At 36.0% G+C, this 22,675-nt stretch overlaps 1 protein-coding gene across 1 annotated transcript in view; it reads right to left on the reverse strand.

The window, feature by feature from the left end:
- The window catches only part of LOC148950968 (uncharacterized), a 232,888-nt gene that overhangs the window by 66,518 nt on the left and 143,695 nt on the right, over positions 1-22,675 (reverse strand). Inside the window, exon 5 of the mRNA XM_089090078.1 lies at positions 12,533-12,671. Within this exon, the coding sequence (XP_088946204.1) occupies positions 12,533-12,671 (139 nt within the window). The remainder of the gene's footprint in view (positions 1-12,532; positions 12,672-22,675) is intronic.

Below are 22,675 nucleotides of genomic sequence, written 5' to 3' on the forward strand. Positions count from 1 at the left end.
TCAATGGAAAGATCCTGTCACATAAGCACCGACCCCTCCCCTCTGACTACCAGAAGACCCCCCCCCCCCCCTGAAAACTTCTGTATGCTTCCCAATAACCAATACTGTATGTAAAAATTGGGCAAAGTTCATAACTTGCAGACCTTCCCCCGGGGACTGTGGGGAATTAAGTCATCCTTAAAGACATGATTATTGTATTTTTCGACCATGCTGAACAAAATGGCTATCTCAAAATTTTGATTGGGTGACTTTGGGAAAAATGAGTGTGGGAGGGGGTCTAGTTGCCCTAAAAAAACACAAAAAAAAACAAATAAACGCGCTTCCGTGATCTTTCTTCTAGTAAAAAAATACAAAATTCCACATTTTTGCAGATAGGAGCTTGAAACTTCTCTATCAGGGTTCTTTTATACTCTGAATAAAAGTTCTATCAAGGTTCTATAACTTTTAGGGGGTATTTCCCCCTTTTTATTAAAAACAGGCAAATTTTCTCAGGCGCGTAACTTTTGATGGGCAAAACCAAACTTGATGAAACTTATACATTTGAAATCATCATAAAAATCTAATTCGTTTGATATGTCTATTGGTATCAAAATGGTATCACAAAATATTACTCTTTTAACAAGGAATATCAGAGCTTGGTAAATCAAAAACATATTAAAGAATACTCAACAACAAGGGATTTTTCTTTGACTCGGTGGATGTGTCGAGCGTGGGTTAGGGACAAGGATGTAGGTAAATTAATGAAATAAAATTTTGCATAATTTATTATGAAAAGGTAAAATTAAAATATTTCTTCTTTGGTTCTGTTAAGGGATCCTCAGTGATAAGAGACGATTCCTTACCTAAGTTGATGTACAGAACGGGGGCTAGAGAAAAGGATGTAAACTAATAGACCGACGTCTATTTCTGGATGGGCAGGGAAGTAGAACAGAGCAAGAAATGGGAAAAATACGATCCCTTGCCATTTATTGTTTAATGTTCCTATGTGAAATAATAGTATGAAACATTAGATCTTGATAAAAAAGAATAAGTTGAAGAAATATGAAAATACAAAGGGTTATGCAACAAATCACTTTGAGAACAAGAAATCCTGGTGGCATGTAGGTAGGTGGGTAATAAGAACTGTATTAAAGGAAAGTGTAATATTTCCAGGAGACACCAAAATCCACAAAAAATCTTCCATTATCTTGGACAACGCTCCGGAGTAATACCATGCCACGGTATTTGTGAAAGAATGGAGTTTGGACCAACACAATACAAAGATCGATTTAGGATACAAGGAATACAAATTGATTCAAAACTGGATTAATCAAACAGTCGTGGTAACGAACTGTAAGTAAGTAGCGACTTGCCTCAATAGTAACCGAAACACTAAAAAGGGATTCATCAAAAAGATTGCCTTATTGTGGTGATTCCAGATATACGAGAAGAGTAATCAAGTTTGGTTTTACCCATCAAAAGCTATGAGTCTGGGTGGAAACAACCCCGTAAAGATGATTCAGGGATATTGTCAGGGGGACGTTTACAGCGAGTTTGGATTTCCGAAAAAAATTTCCACGGAAGGGGGGGGTGGGCTTCTGGAGCGATCGGTAAAACGATTAGAAATTAAACGCTTTTTCAAATGAGTGTGCTAATGAAAATTTTTCAGACTGAATCGTCCGCAAGAACATTACGGAGGGGTGGGGGGGGATAACTCAGTGGCGATGGAATTGTCCGGAAGAAATTTTAAGAGGGAAGGGGGCTAATTTGAGCGGGAGAAACTTTCCAAGGAGGAGTTTCCCGGGAGGGGAGGGAATTCTTTCTGGAGGGTGAGCCAGATTTACCGGCATTAGTTGAAAAACGATCAGAAATTAAATAAAAAAACAAGTTTTTTCAACTGAAAGTAAAGAGAACATTAAAATCAAAACGAATATAAATTATTCTGAATATGAAGGGGTTGCCTCATTCTTAATACCTTTCTCTTTATGCTAAAGTTTGACTGCTTGTCCCTTTTTGTAACGACTCCTGAATCAAAAGGACCGTTTAATTCGAATAGGTGGTTTTTTTAAAAGTGCTAAAAACTATATTGAGGAGGATATTGAGGAAGTTGAACTACTTTCAGTTGAAAAGCCTTGTTTTTATTTAATCAAACAGTTCGTGGTGAGGAACTGTAAGTAAGGAGCAACCCAGCTTAATAGTAACCGAAACTCTTAAAAACAGAATTTTGATACCAATAGATATATCAAAAGAATTGGATTTTTATGCCGATTTTAAATATATAGGTTTCATTAATTTTAATCTTAGGTTAATCATCAAAGCTTAACAGCCTGATAAAATCTGCCTAATTTTTGAAAAAAGGTGAAAGACCCCCTAAAAGTCATAGAATTTTAACGTAAATCATACCATCTGTAAAAATGTGGAATTTTGAATTTTTTACCAGCAGAAAGATTACGGACGCGTGTTTATTATTATTATTATTGTTTTTCCCCAGGGGTGATCGTATCGAACCAGTGGGCCTAGAACATTTATAGAGGGTTCATTCTAACGGAAATTAAAAGTTATAGCGGCCTTTTTAAGTGACCTAAAAAATTGGAGGGCAACTAGGCACCCTCCCATGCAATTTTTTCCCAAAGCAGTCCAATCAAAATTCTAAGATTGCTATTTTGTTTCATAGTTGAAAGGTCTAATAACTATGTTCTTGGAGATAACACGACCCCACCACAGCCCCTGAGGAAAGTTCTTCAAGCTATAAAATTTGCCTATTGTTTAGGTTTACTATTTGTAATTGGGAAGTATGCATACATTTTTTCGGGTGAGGAGGGGAGGACAAATTTTCTGCTGAGGAGACTTTGCAGAGGGAGAATTTTCCATGGCCATGGAAAGGGAAGTTTCCAGGGGGTGAAAATTTGAGGAAAAATTGTGTACTGGGGGAATTTGCCAGATTTCCTATACAAAATGTCTTTATATGTCTTGTTTTCAACTTACCGACTCAATTTTACGTGTGGACGTGTTAAGGGTATTTGTTCAGGGTAGTTTTTTCAACTGAAAGTAAGGAGCAACATTAAAAATTAAAACTAACAGGAATTATTGCGTATATGAAGGGGTTTGCCTCCTCCTCATTACCTCACTCCTTATGCTAAAGTTTGAATTTTGTCGCAGTTCTTTAAAAACGACTCCTGAAACACAAGTGTCGTTTAATTAGAACAATAAGTAACTTTTTTAAAAGTGACGGAAAACTTTAGCGTGAAGAGTGAGGTGTTGAGGAGGGCAAAACCCTCCTCATATACGTAAATATCAAACAGTTCGTGGTAACAAACTGTAAGTAAAGAGTGACGCGGCTCAATAGTAACTGAAACTCTAAAAAAGGGAATTTTGATACCGATAGATATATCAAAAGTTTTGGTTTATTATGCTGATTCCAAATATATAAGTTTCATTAACTTTAGTGTTGCATGTCAAAGGCTACGAGCCTGAGAAAATTTGTACGATTTTTCAAAAAGGGAGAAACACTCCATAAAACTCGAAGAATCTTAATGAAGAATAACACCATCAAATTCAGCGTATCAGAAAACCTTATTTCAATGGTTTCAACCTCCTATCAGCAAACATTGTAGTATTTTCTATTTTTGTCGGAAGAAAGATCACGGATGCGTGTTTGTTTTTTGTTGTTGTTTTTTCCAGAGGTGATCGTATCGACCCAGTAATCCTAGAATATTGAGAGAGGGCTCATTAGAACGAAAATAAAAAGTTCTTAGTTCTCTTTTTAAGTGACCAAAAAGATTGATGGGTAACTAGGCCCCCTCCCCTGCTTCTTTTTTCCCAAAATCATCCGATAAAAATATAACCCGAAGAATCTTAATGAAAAATAACACCATCAAATTCCGCGTATCAGAAAACCTTATTTCAATGGTTTCAACCTCCTATCAGCAAACATTGTAGAATTTTCTATTTTTGTCGGAAGAAATATCACGGATGCGTGTTTTTTTTTTTTTTTTAATTTTTTTTTCCAGAGGAGATCGTATCGACCCAGTGGCCCTAAAATATCGAGAGAGGGCTCATTACAACGAAAATTAAAAGTTCTTAGTTCCCTTTTTTAGTGACCAAAAAGATTGGTGGGCAACTAGGCCCCCTCCCCTTCCTCTTTTTCCCAAAATCGTCCGATCAAAATTTCGAGATAGCCATATTGTTCATTGTAGTTGAAATACCCAATACAAATACCTTTGGATATAACATGCCCCCCCACACAAGCCCCAGGGGAAAGGTCTTCAAGTTAAAAAAATTGCCCATTGTTTACGCAGAGTATTTATTACTTGGAAGTGCGCATACATTTTTGGATGGGGGGGATTAATTTTCTGCTGGGGGTTTGGTCACTGAAACGTTTTTGATGGGGAGGAAAGTTTCCAGGGGAACAACCTCCTAAAAGCCAAGGAATCTAAATGAAAATCACACCATCAAATTCAACGTATCAGAGAACAATATTGTAGTATCAAGCTCCTATATGTAAACATGTGGAATTTTGCATTTTTGGCCAGAATAACGATAACGATTGTTTAATTACAAATTGTTATTTTACTTTTGTTTTTTGTTTTCTGTTTGTTTTTTCCAAGGGCGATCGCATCGAACGAATGATCCTAAGAGATCGGGAGAGAGTGCATTCAAACTCAAATTAAAAGTTCTAGTTCACTTTTATGTGACCATAAAGATTAGAGGGCAACTAGCCTCCCTCTTACGCCCCTCTTTCCCCAAAGTCTTCCGACAAAAAAATTGAAATAACCATTTTGTTCAGCATAGTTGAAAGATCCAATATGAATATATACCTTTAGGGGTAACATGACCCCCCACGCCCCGTAGCAAAAGGGCTGAAGTTACGAAATTTGCCCACTGTTTGCATATAGTATTTGTTATTAGGAAGCATACAGACATTTTTTTTAGGGGGGGGGTGCTTGGAGACGTATATAAGAGCAATAGCTTTCAAATGAGTCATTAAACATCACTTTTATAAGTTCTGCTATCCCAATAGCCCCAGCTTTCCCACTTGAGACACAACACCAAAAGGGCCGTTTTTGTGCCATTTGGAACTGGATGATGGTGAAATTTATATGAAAGACGTAAATATGTGCAATATTTTTTATATGAGCTGTAAAAGATCTGTCAACGATGTTCCGATAACCTGCTAGTGGTACCCCTTGAGAAATAGAATAAGAAGTGAAATTTTAGTACCATATGGCACCTGAAGATGGCAGAATTTATAAAAAGCACGTAGATATGAGAAATAGTTTTTGAATGAGCCATTAAGCATCTCTCTATGATGTTCTGGTAGTCCGCTTGGCCTGCCAGATCAGTGCTACCGATGCAAATAAGTGATTTTTTTTCTTTTTCATGTAGGGGGACTGTAACTTCCCTGTTCAAGGTTTTCGACCATTTTGATTCTAATGGTACACTTTTCATTTTGGTTTGACGCCATTTTTGAGGGGTTTGAGGCTTTCTTTTGAAATCACCATAAATTTCCTTTCGCAATAAACTTTTACTTTTAAGACAAACCGAAATAATAGTTAACATTCCTGAGTTAGTGTTAGATGAGAATTTTTTTTCACAGTTTTTTTTTTAAGCGCGTTTTTTAACTTTTGGTTACTATGGGCTGTGGTTCGCTCTTTACTAGGTTGCCGCTACCGCTGCAACCATGATACCTTCCCGGGACATACTTTAAAAAATGAGCCTAGAAAGTGACTGAAGAAAAAAACAGTAACGGATATCGATACCAATATTCCCGATACGATATATGCGACACCAATACGACCGATACCGATACACGCGATATCGATACGCCCGATACCATCCCCAGGGATTATGGAGGGCCACATCATCATTAAAACTATATATATTGGACCTTCGAACTATGTTAAACAAAATTGATATCTCGAAATTTGGATTGGATGACTTTGGGGGGCGGGGGCCTGTAGGGCGGGGGGCTAGTTGCCCTCCCCTCCAATCTTTTTAGTCACTTAAAAGGGAACTTACAAATTTAATTCCCTTTCAAATGAGCTATTACACATCTCTCTATGATGTTCTGGCCACCCCCTATCCCTGCTAGAAAAAAAAAACAAAAAAGCAAAGAAAAAGGAAGGGAGACACATCAGTGCTACCCTTGCCAAAAAGTAATTTTAATTGGTGTCAAGGCGGGGAACTGTAATTATCCTTCATAAAATTTTCGACCACGCTAATTCCAACTATACACTTTTTATTTTGATCTGAAACTATTTTCAAGGGGTTTAATCCTCTTGTTCAAAACCATCAGAAATTTCTTCTCGCAATAAACTTTTACTTTTAAGATTAACCTAAACAATAGTTACCAATAGTTCAGTGTCAGATGGCAATATTTTCTCGCTAGAAAGTTTTTTTTTTTGAAAACGTGTTTTTCAACTTTTGATTACTATGGGCTCTGGTTCGCTCTTTACTAGGTTGCAGCTTCCGCTGCAACCATGATTACGATTAATCAAATAGATATTTCAAATTTTTTTATTTAAAATTATTTGAGCGAAAAGAGGCGTGGGAGGAGGGAGTTTTGCTCTTCAATCTTTTAGGTCACTCAAAAAGGGCTCTAGAATTTTTCATTTCCGTTGAAATGAGTTCTCTCACGATCTTCTAGGACCATTAGTTTGATACGATCACTCTTACAAAAATAATAATAATAATAAAAAAAAATCTGTATTTTCGGAGGTAGGAGCTTAAAACCCCTACAGTAGGTTTCTTTGATATGCTGAAGCTGACGGTGTGATTTTTATTGAGATCGCTTGACTTTTCAGGGTTTTCCCCTTTTTTGAACATTAAGCAAATTTTCTCAGCTCTTAACTTTTGATAGGCAACATTGAACTTGATGAATTTTATATATTCGGAATCAGCCTAAAACGCCAACTCTTATTGTATCTACCGTTATCAAAATTCAGTTTTTTAGAGTTTCGTTGCTATTGGGCTGAGTCTTTCGTTACCACGAACTGTTTTAATCCTACTGAATGCATGCAGTTTCTGTAATGAAAAATAATCGATCACATTCAGACTTCATGCATTAAAAAACTAAAAAGAGAAAGATGCCTCTAGTAAGGATTAAAATCTACTAATTTTAATCGTGAAAGCGCTCCAGAAAAACATCCACATCAATTAACCGTTGCATATATCGCGTGATTGTTTTCAGATCAGCCATTGGTTGGGTATTACAAAAGTAAGATTGCCTTCTTATGTGATGTTTATCTGATCCATCGTTCTTTTAGTAAAACAAAAGGAAGGGTTTTTATCCACAACCACAAAAGTGTCGCTTTTAGAACCTGTAAATGTTTAGTAAAATTTAATTAGGTATTAAACTGAATATTCATAGCCATAGAGCACTTGTAGTTCAATTAATTTTTATTATTTACTGAAAACCCGTCTTTGTACAAAAAGAGAATTACAGAGCACTGCAAAGAGAGAAAAAAAGAAAAACAGAAGCAAAATATCACTAAACAACTATGAAAAGGTAGCTTATAGTTCAAGAAGTTGGCTATAAGCATGTCTTGAAATCTTATGGTTGTGCTTCTTCGTGAGTTTAGCAACAGCTATAGTAGGATCTGCTATGTGAAGACTGTTGATGAGTTTTGAATTGCGTATCCAAATTGGATATCTCAGTAGGTATTTTGCGAAACGGAAACAATTGCAGAAAATTCTCAATTTATCAACATTTGTAAGAATCTTCCAGATGGGTGCAATGTAGCCTAGAGGATATGGGGGAGAGCAACAGTGTTGTAAAGCATTGCGAAATAACGGTAACTGAAACGAAGTTTAGAAGAGATTATTGAAGCATAGTGAGCTGACGTGCGGCGCTTGATGACTTCTGTTAGGAGATGACGAGTATGAGAAATAGCTTTTTCAATTGGAATACCAAGACAAACGATTTGGTCAAACGGGCAGATCTTTGGATTCCCAAGCACAATCTCATGAAAAAGTGGACTTTTCCAGTTAAAAAACATGACGTCCAACTTAGCAGTGTTAAATTTGAAACCAGATTTTAAATATTCTGCTAGCAGTTTTTGGAAAGTTTCAGAAATTTTGTCCAAAGTTCGGCTAATGTTAAAAATATCATCAGCATAAGTGACTAAGGGTATATTGAGACCAGAGAGATGGCAAAACATCTCACACTGGTCCTGAGCCTCGATGACATAATTATTGAAATAACAAGGTGAAGCAATTGCGCCTTGTCTGGCTCCTATCTGAACTGGTATAGTTCTATCCAGTGGCTTTGCCATTTTATTTTGCTTAAGCCACTGCATTGGATGCAGTGGCTTAAGCCACTATTTTCCTGAAAAGATAGTTTTTGTTTGGTTCCTCCTAAAAAAATTTAGTTTTGGGAAATCCTTCCTTTCTTCACTTAAAGATTCAGATATGCCTAGGACTGGAATTCGAACTTCCTTTTTAGTAAATAGTTTCTATGTCAGTTAAGCCTTTTTCATTTTCTCCTATTTTTTCGTTTTTTTACGTATTTTTTACATTAACGTAGGTAGTAAGTTTAGGCGAGCGGATAACTGAATTACATTTTCTGCGCAAATTTTGGGACAAAGTGGATAATAGCAAGTAGGTTAAATATGTCTTAAAATACTAGTCTACCCCATTACTTACATATGTATCAGGCTTGTATGTTGGCAGTAACCCAAATCCAAATGTCAGGTGATATGTAAGATTTTGATAGTTCACGATATACGCTGAATTATTATACAGAATAGAGTATAGTAAAGTAATTGACGTGCTGCAGTCTGAAAGGATGTTTTCAGTAAAAAATAATGTCTATATGAGTAATGGCTTCTCTTTACTGAGATGTGTGATTGGGTCCATTATAAGTTCCAAAAACATTGCAATAAAATGTTTTACAAAAAGACTATTGAACCTTTTCATTGAAAATAACATATCACACATAAACTTAAAAAGCTTCTTAGAAACAAATCATGTGCAAAAAAATATATATAAAAAAATATAGGCAAAAAGAAATAATGTATTGAATTAAAATATCAAAAATGTACCATTGATATATACTAAATGGACCTTGAGGTTAATTAAATAATTTCAATTTAAAAAGTTGCATTATGTTGAAATACTAAAGCTTCATTAAATGAAACTCTTAACTTAAAGATAACTTATGGTTTTATTCTGATAAGTTTATTTCCGAGGCCCAATAGAGGTGAACCTCCTCTAGTGTTCAATTTAAATTATGACTTTGATCTTTATTTTTAGTGTTATTTCATAAGTTATTTCATAAATGAAATTTTTTATTTTCTTTATTTTTAGTTATTTCATAAGTTTTAAACCCCTAGAAGCATCATACGTTAAATTACTACTTCTTGTCCAGATCCTGACCGATCAGTTCTTAAGATGTTAAAAGACCAAAAGAAGCACTAGAAGATACATCTTGTATAATGTTTTTAGGCCCTATCAAGAGATTCTAAACGCGTTGTATGCTACCGCATAATTTCAAAACATTAGATCGTAATGGAACATGCTCCAAGATTCAAAGAATTGACTATTCGGTTTGAGCTGAAGATCATTTGCGCGGATCATAATAAAGATAACAAACCTGGCGCGTAAACTGTGGTACTCAACCCCTAGCGGATCCAGGGGACGCGGGAACCCCTCCCCCAAGATTTTTTTGCGTCCTTTTATCCTGTTGGTTTTTCTTTTTTTTAGGATGAATTTGTCAATTTGGTCGATTATTGGCACCTTTGTCACATCCCCCCCCCAAGATTTGCTCTAGAACCACCCCTGTGCTCAACAGAACTAGCAGGATCAAATTAAAAGCGGATGAAGTAAAGAAGTCTTTGACTGGTTAGTTTCAATATATACAAGTTGGCTATAAAGTTGTTTACACTAAGGAGGGGTGCAGACCGAAACACTTTTACATGGGAGGAAAGAGAGATAAATAAAAAAAAAAATTCCACCTCAGACCGCCTTAAACCATTTCCACCTTAACTTTTCAACTAAATATTAAAGATACACATGCCTTTAATCTTCCAAGGAGAAAGGAGGGATGTTGGCTTCTTCTAGGCGTCTGTCATGTATTCTTTTGAAAATTAATTACAATCAATATAAAAATATTTTTCTCGCCTGTTTACCCTTTTTAAATCATTTTTATTGAAAAAGGGAAAAATCTAACCAACTTGCTCCCTCCCTTAAGATTTCGAAAATATATTTTGCCTCTCATCCTGCATTTCCCTGTATTAATGCCAAATCTGGAAAATTACATTTAAGAGAGTATAGAACGAATTTGAAATATTTAGAAGAGAAACAGAACATGCTTACAGCGAATTTCAGCCATTATAGTATCAATCTTAAAATTTTCACCTCAAAAACAGCGAAAAATCCCTGAGGATCACAAGCAAAAACATAAGATTAGATGAGGATAAAAATTACAATTGAGGCATGAATATATTGTGATGTCAAACACATGTAATTCATTAAACTTAAACTTACAATTCAAAGTTGTTTACTATAAAAACATTCAAATTTTAGAGAAAGGGGGAGTGCCCCTTAAAAGGCTTGGGACCTAGATAATACTTTGCACCAGCCAATCCAGTACGATGGCTCTGAGATTATGGTGGCTCTGAGGTTAGAAATAAGTTACTGAAGGTTATGAATATGATTTTTGAAAAAAGGGAAGTACCTAACGATTTTAGGAAAACCTTAATTAAACCACTTTATAAGAAGGGTGATAAAAGTGAGTGTGGTAATTATCGAGGCATTAGTGTGGTCTCTGTAGGTAGCAAATTACTTAGTAATAAGACACTTTTGAGACTGAGAGATGCCGTAGACAAAGTTTTAAGAGAAGAACAGTGCGGTTTTAGAAAAGGTAGAGGATGCGTCGACCAAATTTTCACTCTTAGGTTAACAATCGAAAAGTGCCTGAGTTGTCAAACACCTTTCGTCATCAACTTTATAGATTATGAGCAAGCGTTTGATTTTGTTGATAGAAGAGCTTTAGCAAAGGTTTTATCCTTGTATGGTATACTAGACAAATATATTAAAGGGATTAGTGCTATGTCCCAGAATAACACTGCTATCGTTAAGCTAGGAAATGAGGTTAGCAGCTGGTTTTATATTAAATCAGGAGTTAAGCAGTGTTGTGTTCTATCCCCCTTTATATGGATTATTTCGATGGACTTTGTCTTAAGGAGCACAGGAAAGGCAATGGGAGACCACGGAATCAAATGGGGAAGAAAAAGTCTCCTGGACTTAGATTATGCTGACGATTTAAGCATATTAGAGGAAAGTGTGAGCAAAATGAATGAACTTTTAGAGGTTTTGCAAGTTCAGGGTCCTAGAATAGATTCGAAAAAGAATGCTGAGAAGGGTAAGTCACGAATGCTAGGAATGAGTGAAGATGAAAAGTTGACGTTAGGTAATGAAAAGATCAATCAAGTGGGCAGTTTCACTTACCTCGGCAGTATTATTAGTAAAGATGGTGGGAGCAGTGAAGATGTCAAAAGTAGAATAGCCAGGGCTCAGGGTGCTTTTTCACAGTTAAAAAAAGGTTTGGAAGAAAAGGAAGATAAGTCTGTAAACCGAGATTAGAATATTAGTAGCTACAGTGATGACAGTTGTCAAATATGACTCTGAAGCATGGACGCTTCGAAAAGCGGATGAAGATATGCTAGATGTTTTCCAGAGAAATTGCTTAAGGATTGTTATGGGTACCCAGCTGACTGACCGTATTTCAAACAATAGGCTGTACGAAAAATGTGGTTCGATACCGCTCTCTAGGGCTATAATGAAAGAAAGGTTGAGGTGGCTAGGGCACGTTGTCCGGATGAAGGTCCAAACGTCTAGGGTTAAACGGAAAACAGGTCGTCCTCGTCTGGGGTGGGAGGATGTCATAAAGAAAGATTAAATTAAATGGGAACTTCGTGGGAGGGTGTAAAATGGGAGGCTTTGAATAGATTAAGATGGAGGAGGAGCGTGCGTAGCTGTGTTGGCCTCAGGCGGCTTGGTGCTGCAGTGAGTTCCTAGTAGTAGTAGTAGTAATTCAGTACGACCAGGAGCCCTAGCCCTGTGGTTTTAAGCTCAAAATTGAAAGAAAACCAACATTTTATAGTTTTTTCTATAATTTGATGTTGGACTAGCGTATTTTGCTTCACTATTTATATTCAAACCTCCTTTGTACGATTCAGTAAATGTTAAAATTAAAGTGCTCCAATTTATTAATTTGTATTTTTAACGTCCTTATAAAAAAGCAGATTGTCTGATAAGAATTGTTTTCTAGAGCAAGTTCAATCGTTGTTAGTTCTATAAATAAATTTGACTGTGCTTTAGCATTTAAATGTCACGGTTCCAAACTGTGAGAAAAATTCCCAACTAGATTTTAAATAATACCTGCTGGTGCCACTTCCATTACAAAGTAATAATAATAAAAAAAAATATTCCTCATGGATTTTGAAGAATTTCATTTGAAGTCTTCATTTTACTAAATTGATGCATATCCTTGCCCCCTCCCCTCTAAATTTTTATTAATTGTTGCCCGTGGCAATGGGAGGGGAGTACTTACCGGAAGTTAGAAATGATTTCAGCATCAAAATTCTTCACTTCTGCATACCATAGTTTCATGGCATTTTCCCAGTTTGGTTTTGCATTTTTATCGGCTGTCCACGTTGTTGCAACATTTTGACCAACAAATTGGAATTCTCCTATAATGGGAACAATAAGTATTATTGTTATATTACTTTCAGGGATGCATGAAGACCCGCACAAAAAAACAATGGCAAAAAAAAAAAAAAAAAAAAAAAAAAATCACATATGGTTTACTGCTCCCTAATTTAAGTTTACTCACTTTCAGCAACTTAAAGCGTTGATTCATCTGATTTTGTGATAGTCGTATTAATTTTACATGGATTATAGATTTATAGAATAGATTATATAGTGTCAAATCAATATGTCGTTCTTAGAAAATTAAATTTTAAATAACAGGCTGTATTCCATTTATTTTTGAAAAAAAATGATCATAGTTTCCAAACGCATAATTTACTTGTGTTAGCTAGGAAATAGTTTGTTTATAAACTACTATAATGTAATGGTAAAAACCCATATGAAGAATTCATTAGAACGCCCATGAAACACAGCTTGTCTGAGGGAGTAGGTTAAACAAAAACACATTGAAAATTATATTAAAAATCGTATATAAAATCACACATGAAAATATTGAAAAAACCAAATAAGAAGGAAGATTCCAAAATTTGGATTCAACGAATTTGGATTCCAAAATTTGGATTTAACGAATCCAAAAATATAATTTAGCTATCAAATTCCAACCTTAAATCTTGTTATAGCCATTATTGATATTACACCTATGATGGTGAATCATGCACGCTTTAATATCAAATATCCAGTGTTCCGCGTGATTTTTTGTTGCTTTACCTTCGCTAATAAGTAAAAGAGCAGTGAGCAAAAGCTTTAAGAATAAGTATACTTAAGAAAAACTCGAAACCTAGTTGGCATTGCAGACAGATCGGATTCAACCAGAAGCAACGCACTGGCATTGTATACAGTAAAGAACCACAAGGCTTAAATACATTATAATTCATTAATTTTTTTTTCCTTAAGCCCCTTTATATGGAAGGGATGGTTATATAAACTTCAGAGAGAGCTCATTCGATTAGAAACTGAAAGTTCAAGTGCCTTTTTGAAAAGTAAACAATAGTCAAACAGCTCCCTCCAAAGCCCGCCGAATCAAATAATAAAATAATAAACGATCGAATAATAAAAAACTTCGAGATTGATATAACCCACTACAACCCCCGGGATAAGGGCTATAAGTTATGCAAATTGCCAATTATTTACAAGTAAGGGCTTTTTATTGAAAAAGGGGCATGTTTGATCCTGAGTGTTCAAAACGGCTTAAGTTATTAAGGTAAAACTTTAAGGAAATGTTGAGTGGAATGTTAAACAAAACAAAATACAGTATGCGCACGCTGGCTGTCAAACGGGAATGTAAGTTGAAAATTTCAGGACACGTTGTAAAGTGGTTGGTGGTCAACAAACCCCCATCCCAAGCCTTTTTAGCTGTCCTCTCCATAAGGACATCCAAGAAAATATTATAATTAGCCGTCTTGTTCAAAATAGTCAAAAGGTCAAAAAACAATGCTTCTGGAGATAGCATAACCCTCATAACCCCCACAACCAATGGGGCTAGAGTTGTAAACTTTACAAGTTGTTTGCACATTGAGATTATTGAGAGAAGTGGTTTTTTTGATCCTGGGTCTAGAATTAAATAAAAAAAACAAGTCTTTTCAAATGAAAGTAAGGAGCAATATTAAAACTTAAAACGAACAGAAATTATTACGTATATGAGGGGGCTTGGCCCTTCCTTAATACTTCGTTCTTCACGCTAAGTTTTTCGGCACTTTTAAGAAAGTTATTTGTTGTTCTAATTAAACGACCCTCGTGTTTCAGGAGTAGTTTTTAAATCATTGGAACAAATAATAAACTTTAGTGTAAAAAGCAAGGTGTTGAGGAAGGGCCCTCATATTTGTCATAATTTCTGTTCGTTTTAAGTTTTAACGTTGCTCCTTACTTTCATTTGAAAAATCTTGTTTTTTATTTAATTTCTGATAGTTTTTTTTAATAACGCCAGGAAACCTGGCTCCACATAAACGGAAAAATCCCCCTCTCTACGGAAATATCCTATGGACAATTCAATCGTGGCGAAAATTTACCCCGAAAATTACCCTTAACACCTCCACGCGTAAAATTGAGCCTGTAAAGAGAAAGCAAGACATAAAGAAATTTCGTATAGGAATTCCGGCAAACTCCCCCAGTATAGAACTTCCCCTGAAAATTTCACCCCCTGGAAACTTCGCCTCCTTGAAAAATTCTTCCCGTGAAAATCGCCCCCGCAGAAAATTCGTCCTCCCCTCCCAACTCAAAAAATGTATGCACGCTTCCCAATAACAAATACTGTACGTGAACAATGGCAAATTTTATAACTTAAAGAGCTTTCCCCAGGGGCTTATCTTGATCGGACTATTTTGGGATAAAAATGATGTGGGAGGGGGCCTAGTTGCCCTCCAATTTTTTTGTCCTTAAAAAGGGCACTAGAACTTTTAATTTCTGTTAGAATGACCCCTCTCCCGATGCTCTAGGCCTACTGATAGGCCTACAATACGATCATTTCTGAAATAAACAACAACAAAAAACCCAAATAAACACGCATCCGTGATCTTTTTTCAGGCAAAAAATACAAATTCCACATTTTTGAAGATAAGAGCTTGAAAACTCTACCGTAGGGTTCTCTGATACGCTGAATCTGATGGTGTGATTAAAATTCTATGACTTTTAGGGAGGTTTTCCCCTATTTTCGAAAATCAGGCAAATTTTCTCAGGCTGGTAACTTTTGATGGGTAAGGTTAAACATAATGAAACTTATATACTCAAAATCAGCAAAAAAATCCAATTCTTTTGATATATCTATTGGTATCAAAATTCAGTTTTTTAGAGTTTTGGTTAGGCCTACCATTTAGCCGGGTCGCTCCTTACACTTCGTTACCACGAACTGTTTGAAAAGGCTTTCGGTATTAAGGTGAAAGTTTCAGAAAATGTTGAGGGGAATCTTAAACAAAAGGAAACGCCTGTGCATTCAGGGAGTTTGTTACAAGAATTTATCAGCAATATGCAAGGAACAACTGAGGGTATTAAGTAGAAACCTTCAAGGTATGTCAAGGGGATGTTGAAGAGTGATCGGAAGGCAACCAGACCATTTTCAAAATCTATTTTGTTCAAACTAGTAAAAAGGTGTAACAATTATGCCTCCGGGAACACCATGCCCCCAATTCCCCCCAAGCAATGAATATAAATTATGCAATTTACAATTTTTTTATATGCAGGCTTAATCATTGGGAAAGGAGGGAATATTTGATCTAGTGTATTTTCAAAAATTCTACAGGTATTGAAATGAAACTTCAGGGAATACTGGAAGTTTATTGAACTGAATCGAAAGACATCATACGCATCCAGTTTATATAAAAAAAAGGTGTATCTGCAACGCCGTAACACGGGTAAGGATACTAACTTGAAAGTCTCAGGGCCACTACTCTGCTACGGTGACTGCATCAGCGACTTATAATTTGCAACTGCTACTGCAACTAAGATTACTTGCGGCGGCGACTACTTGCTACTGTGACTAATTATAATTGCTATTGCTTTCAGGAAATGTTCGGGGGAGGGGGTATTGAAAAAAATCAAACCATCCTATGTGTCTGCTTGTTGTCAAAAGAGCGTATCAGCAGTATTACTGGATAGCTGAGGGTGTTAAGCTGAAACTTTTGGGCATGTTCAGAGGGATATTCTAAACTGATTGCAAGGCAGCTCAGATGAACCTTCCCTGTTTAGGGGGCCACCATGACACCGATAAAAATTTTAAGAAGACCATTTTGTTCAAAATAGTCAAAAAGTCCGATAACTGTACCTCCGAGGATGCCAGGCCCTCTACAGTCCCTGAGTAAGGACTTTCAATTATGTAACTTGCCCAATGTTTACGTACATGATTTATTATTGGAAAAGGGGGAATATTTATCCTGGTTGTGTCCGAAAACACTAAGGGTGTTAAGGTTCAACTCCAGGGTATTTTGAGGGGGATGCTGAACCAAATCAGAAAACCTTATATGCATCCAGGCTATCTAAAGAGGGAGTCTGCAATATGTTAGGAACGAGTAAGGTTATGAACTTGAAACCTCCAGTGCCGCCGCTACTACTACTACTACTGCTACTACTACTGTGGCTATTGCTGCGACTAGTTACTATTACGACTGTGACTACTTATGGCGGTGACAACTTGAGACTTCGATAAATTGTGATTGCAACAACTTCTACTTCTGATTACTTTAAAAAATTTTTGAAGGGGGGGTTGAAAAAAATATAACACACTATATAGACGCTGGTTGTCAGAAGGACTCATCAGAAATACTTTGACTTACTTGACTTATGTCTCCTGCCGGGCGCTGCTCGGCGTAGAGAGTGACGTCTGCCTCCTTCATCCACTTCGGTCCATGGCAAGCGTTTGCATATCGCTCAACCTGATATTTGCCATCGCCAGGAACTCGGAAAGGCTGTCAGACCATCGTTTCTTCGGTCGGCCGTGAGGTCGCTTCCAACCGGCTTTGACAGGGTCAAAGTGATGGATCGTTTTCGCAGGTATGTGTGGAAGTATTCAAAGTAGGTATCCGAACCATCGTAATGTTGGCTCGGCGGCTTGGGTCGAAAACCGAGACTGCTAGGTGAGCTGCAGCAGCTTCTCATTGCTGACGAAGTCGAACCATCGTAGACCTTCGATCCTCCTCAGGCTCTTCGACTGAAAGACATCAATTGCCTTGAGGGTTGCGGCTAAAGCTTGCCACGTCTCAGCTCCATAGAGCATCACAGAGCCGACGAGGGCGTTGAAAATCCGCAGCTTCGTTGTGCGACTGATGTTCGGTTTTCGCCAGAGGTGAATGAGGATATTAAGTCGAAACTCTCAGAGCAGGCTATTGGCTCAATAAGATCATAGCTGGGGCAAAAAAAAAGAAAAAATACGCAGATGGGCGATATTTTTCTTGTAAAAAATACAAGATTCCACCTTTTTGTAGATAGCTTGAAGACTACTGAGTAGGGCTCTGTGAAACGCTGAATCTGAGGGTGTAATTGTGATTAAGATAACTTGACATTTTGGGGGCGTTTTCCCCATTTTTCGAAAATCAGTCGAGTTTTCTCAGACTCGTAGCTTTTGATGGGTAACATCAAAGTTGAAGAAATCTTTATATTTGGAATCAACGTAGAAAGCCAATTCTTTTTATCTATCTATTGTTATCTAAATTTCATTTTTCAGAGCACTGGTTAGTATTAGGCCGAGTCACTCCTTGTGTCAAGTTTGTTGTCACTAACCGTTTGATGTTAAAACACTTGCAACTACCCTAAGGGTCCTTGTTCCTTTGCATACAATTTTCAGTAAAGGATAGGTAGTCAAATCTCTTAAATATTACAAGTAAAGAAAGATGGGAAAAACAACCTCTCTTCTATTTATTTTAATTTTTATTGTTTTAACTCCGAATTAAGCATTTATTTGAATTAAAAAAAAGAAAGAAAATGTAAAATTAAAAATTTTTTGTTATATCCAGCTGCAATCTGTTTGCACTATTCCTGCGGGATCTCAGAATAAAAACTGAAAGGATTGAGTATGATGATAATAGGCCCGTTTTTTAGCACTAAGATCTTACATCTAAAATCTTACATCTTTCTGCAAAGATTATCGTTTTTCAACTCATCTTTGTTCTAAGATTTTACAGCTCGCTGATGTTGGCAAAATACGTGAAAGACGCCATCTTTCTGCCATATAGAACAATGATGAGAGAACTTTGATGATCTACTCATCATTTTTCTCAGACCGCTGATCAGAGCAGAATGATAAAAAACATTTGCACAAAAACGACAAAAGATGTAAGATCTTTGTTCAAAGATTTCACTTTTAAGCGTTTTCTGACAAAAGATGTAAGATCTTAGCACATTGATGAGTGAAAAAACAGGCCTAATTTAGCAATCTGAACAACAGGCAAAACATGTCAAAATGTAAAGATTAAGCTATATGAGGATGTGTAGCTGGTGGAAAGCTTTGCTTCTTTGTACAGTCTTCTTCTCTGCTGCCAAGTCAGCGTTTATCCTCTTTCACAAAAAAGAGCAAGGACCAAAAATAAATAACCACATAAATAACTCGAACATTGTCGAACTACTCCATATACGATACATAGAATTAACCCTGAACCAGAAACCGAACTAGAACCAACATAAAAAAGACAATAGTAAACTACTACACGAAAATGAACATCATGACAGGACTGGCTGAAAGTCCTCAGGGTTACAGCCTTGAAGTTCTACTTCAATCCTATAAACAGTACTTTCTGTCACAAATAAAGTACGATATCATGGTATATGTTAATTGTTCGACTACCAATAGTAGTATCTTTTCGAAAAGAATTTTCGAAAAGGTTATAACTCTAGGGTACTACAAAGCTTTCTTATCCATATAGCAAGCGACACTGTGTTTATTCCATGCAAGTAATGTCCTCATCTCTGTTTTGTACTTGATTTCTTTTGCATGGTCATTAAAGCAAGTCAAGCTTGTTGGTCCGCATTCTAAACTGGAAGCAACATTTTACCGAGTCTTCTAGTTGTTTCATCACTTCGTTTACTTTGATGTCTGTTTTTCTTGTCTTGCCGTTTGCTCGGTTTCTCATTTTAATTTCAAAATAAGCACTGATTATTTCTAATAGCATTGTGGAAGATTAGCGGAAAGTGTCATTAGTGTGTTAGGGAAATCGAGATATATTCTGAGTAGGTTTCCATTTCTTATAGTGTTAAGAAAAGCAATTTTTAAAGAAGGTTCACAAAGGGTATACTTGGTAACTTTTTTTTGTTTGTTTTCTTCATGTTCAAATTTATTCGTTTTTACGTTTCATTCGTTTGATTTTTACTCTTTGTCTGTTATTTACATACCATTTTAAATATAATATTTTTAATTTGATGTTAAAAAAATGTCTACTTAAAACATTTTCCAAGTAAAACTGTTTTTGAGAGGAAACTAAAGATAAGACAAGATTTATTCTTCATTAAATACACATATAATATTACATATTACTGTTCCCCCAAAGGTACATTGGCCTGTAAAGAAGGGGGGAGACAAATGAGTTACTTACTCAGAGATGAAAAACAAAAGAAAACTTAAAATGATCACTTACTCACAGACAGAAGAGCAAAAGGAGAAGAAAAGAAAATATAGATAAAATGAAAAATATAGAAAAAAAATACAATAAATAAACTAAATTAATTAAGTAGATTAAATAGACTAAAAAAGAATAATAAAAAATAAAAATAAAAACATAGATAAAAATAACTTCTACGAAGCCAAAGAATTTTTAACAATTCTTTGTTAAAACAAAAGAATTTAAACGAACCGAATGAGTGGCACCCTCGAGCTGATTCAGGCAACTTATTCCAAACAATATGACACGCCATTAGAGGATTAAAATCTGACCTTATGCAAGGAGTAAATGGAACTTGAACATGATTTGTCATATTGCGAATATTATAATTATTTTGATCAGAGGTAAAAGATAGCGGAACACTTAGGGGCCGGGGGAGGTCACCATGAAGCTAAGAAAAAGTAAAACATGCACGTGAAAGAATGTATAGTGACTCAAGATCAAGTAATGGTATACCTAACGAACGATTAGTTTCCTGAATGAAGTTTCTAGCTTTATTGTAAACCTTAGAAAGTGGTTTTAACACTGAAGGAAAGGTTGACATCCATACTATTGACAGTAAGAAACGTAAGATTGGATCAAGAAGTAAAATAGGATTTTCAAAATTGATGCAGGAAAAGTATGTTTGAACTCTGGGGGGACGCCAAAATTCAGTTGTGAGGGCGACCGGAAAAGTGGATCAACATAAATTAACCTATCCTTCAAATAAGACTGAAACCAAGAAAATGAATTTTTTCTTATGCCAAAATGAGACATCTTCGATAGAAGAATTTCATGGGTTAAGGAATCGAAAGCCTTACGAATATCCAGGAATATAGCAGCCAGAATCAACCCCGAATCTAACGCAGAATGAATAAAATTCAAAAGGGTCATACAGGCATGTTCAGTGGAGTGCTTCATTCGGAATCCAAATTGAAAACCACGAAGAATTTTTTCTAGATTTTAGGAAAGTAAGGAGACGAGAAACCATAGCCTTTTCAAAGGTTATACTAAATACTGATAAAATTGAAATTGGTCAATAATTTGGCGGATCATTTCTTTGTCCACCCTTATACAAAATAATAATCCGAGCACGCTTTAGAGCATCTGGAAAAACTACACATTCAAATGAAGGATTAACAAGTTTTGTGAGAGGCAAAACTATTGAAGGAAGAATAGATTTAACTATTTTAGTAGAAATAAAACCTGGCCCTGATGAGGATGAGTTTTTCAGGCCATTAACAATTTTAGCAATTTCACTTACTGTTACTGGCTCTAGAAACATATACTTAACACAAGACGGCCCGAGGTAAGATCTAAAGTCCGGCTTAGGCTGAGAGGGAGTAACTGTAGGAGCAATATTCTTACAAATATTAGCGAAGAATGAAGTGAATGCCTCTTCGACATCAGGCTCAGCCTCTACAGCTTCATCAACAACGACCAGACTCCTAGGTAAAGAGCTAGATTGAGAGCCGGGTTTAAGTACAGACTTTATTACCTTACGAATAATATTGCCACACGCAACAAAATTATTGAGATAATAGAGAGATTTGGCTTTCCTACACAAGGAATTATATATATTCCGGTAGATCTTGAATTGACAAAGACGAATAGTACTCGCTGAAAGTGTAGCGCATTTATAAGTTCTCCAGAGATTATTTTTCCTTCTCCAGCTTCCGACTAGTCCGGATGTCATCCATGGGTTTAGAGTAACAATCCGTTTAGACCTATGATTAGAAGGTGGTACATTACAAATGCTAAAAATAGACTCTTTTATGGTTCCATAAAAGGACTCAAATAAACAACAAAAATCCTTATCATTATAATCAAGCTCCACAAATTTTCCTCAAATTTAGACCCAAGAAGAGATAATTCTTTCTCACCAAACCTAATAGAATAGGAATCAAACACTTGAGCCCGGTTATTCTTCCCCTGTTTAAAGCTGAACCGAGAATATATTGGAAAACGATCGGAGATATCACTGACTAAAATTGAGTTTTCCTTCAAGCTAAGCATGGAGAAGATATTGTCAATCAAAGAAGCTGTAACATTAGTTACTTATGTGAGGATGGATGTAGATGGTAGAGTTCCTGCGGCAAGCATGGTTGAAATAAAGTCAACTGAAGCAGAAGACTTTGAATCCATCAATCCATTGTAAGAAGTCAAGTTTGGTTAATGCTAATGAAACAAAATAAAATAGGATGCAAATATAATAGTTTAGAAGCAAATTTGGGCTATATATTTGCCCATTAGGAGGGGGGGTGAAGCATAGTATAGATCAAATACGTAACCTAAACTAGGGACCTTCCCCCCTAAACCCCCAAAAGCAATAGTTTAAATATTGTAAACGCAATGAGAAACCACGCTTTGCGATCCATTTCTCTATTGCAAATACCCGTTTGACTGGTTTTCCTTTAGTGTTTCCCGATACAGTATGTAGCGGTTTGTAAGATATAATGCAGAAGTACCAAGAAAACTCTTCAAAAGCAACACTGATAAATTTTGAAGCAATCTATTTACTTTCTCGAAGCAATATTTCAAATTGGCTAATCAATAAACAATTCACCAATAAATTTTAGTTGACAAGGATGTTGTTGTTGTTTGGGTTTTGAAGCGTTCGACTAATAGGTCATATGCGTTCGTATCACTCAATTGCTCTGTGCCTTCTGTATTCACTAGCTTGCTTGGGTGTCACTTGATCAATATTCACTGAACCTGATCATGTATCACTTATCTTGCTATTGGTAGGGAGTAATTTACCTGCAGCAACTGCCTGCATTGAAGAACAGGAATCAAAATAATGCAACTGTGCTTTTTCAAACAGCAATTAAAATGCATATAAAACACAATTATAATAAATAATATATTTTTACATTATAGCATATTACATATCTCCATATATAGAAAATTAATCAGATAAAACATGAAAA

This window comes from Artemia sp. Qi Xiang Cuo, chromosome 6, assembly GCF_049724085.1.
Source record: "Artemia sp. Qi Xiang Cuo chromosome 6, ASM4972408v1, whole genome shotgun sequence".
Classification (NCBI taxonomy): domain Eukaryota; kingdom Metazoa; phylum Arthropoda; class Branchiopoda; order Anostraca; family Artemiidae; genus Artemia; species Artemia sp. Qi Xiang Cuo.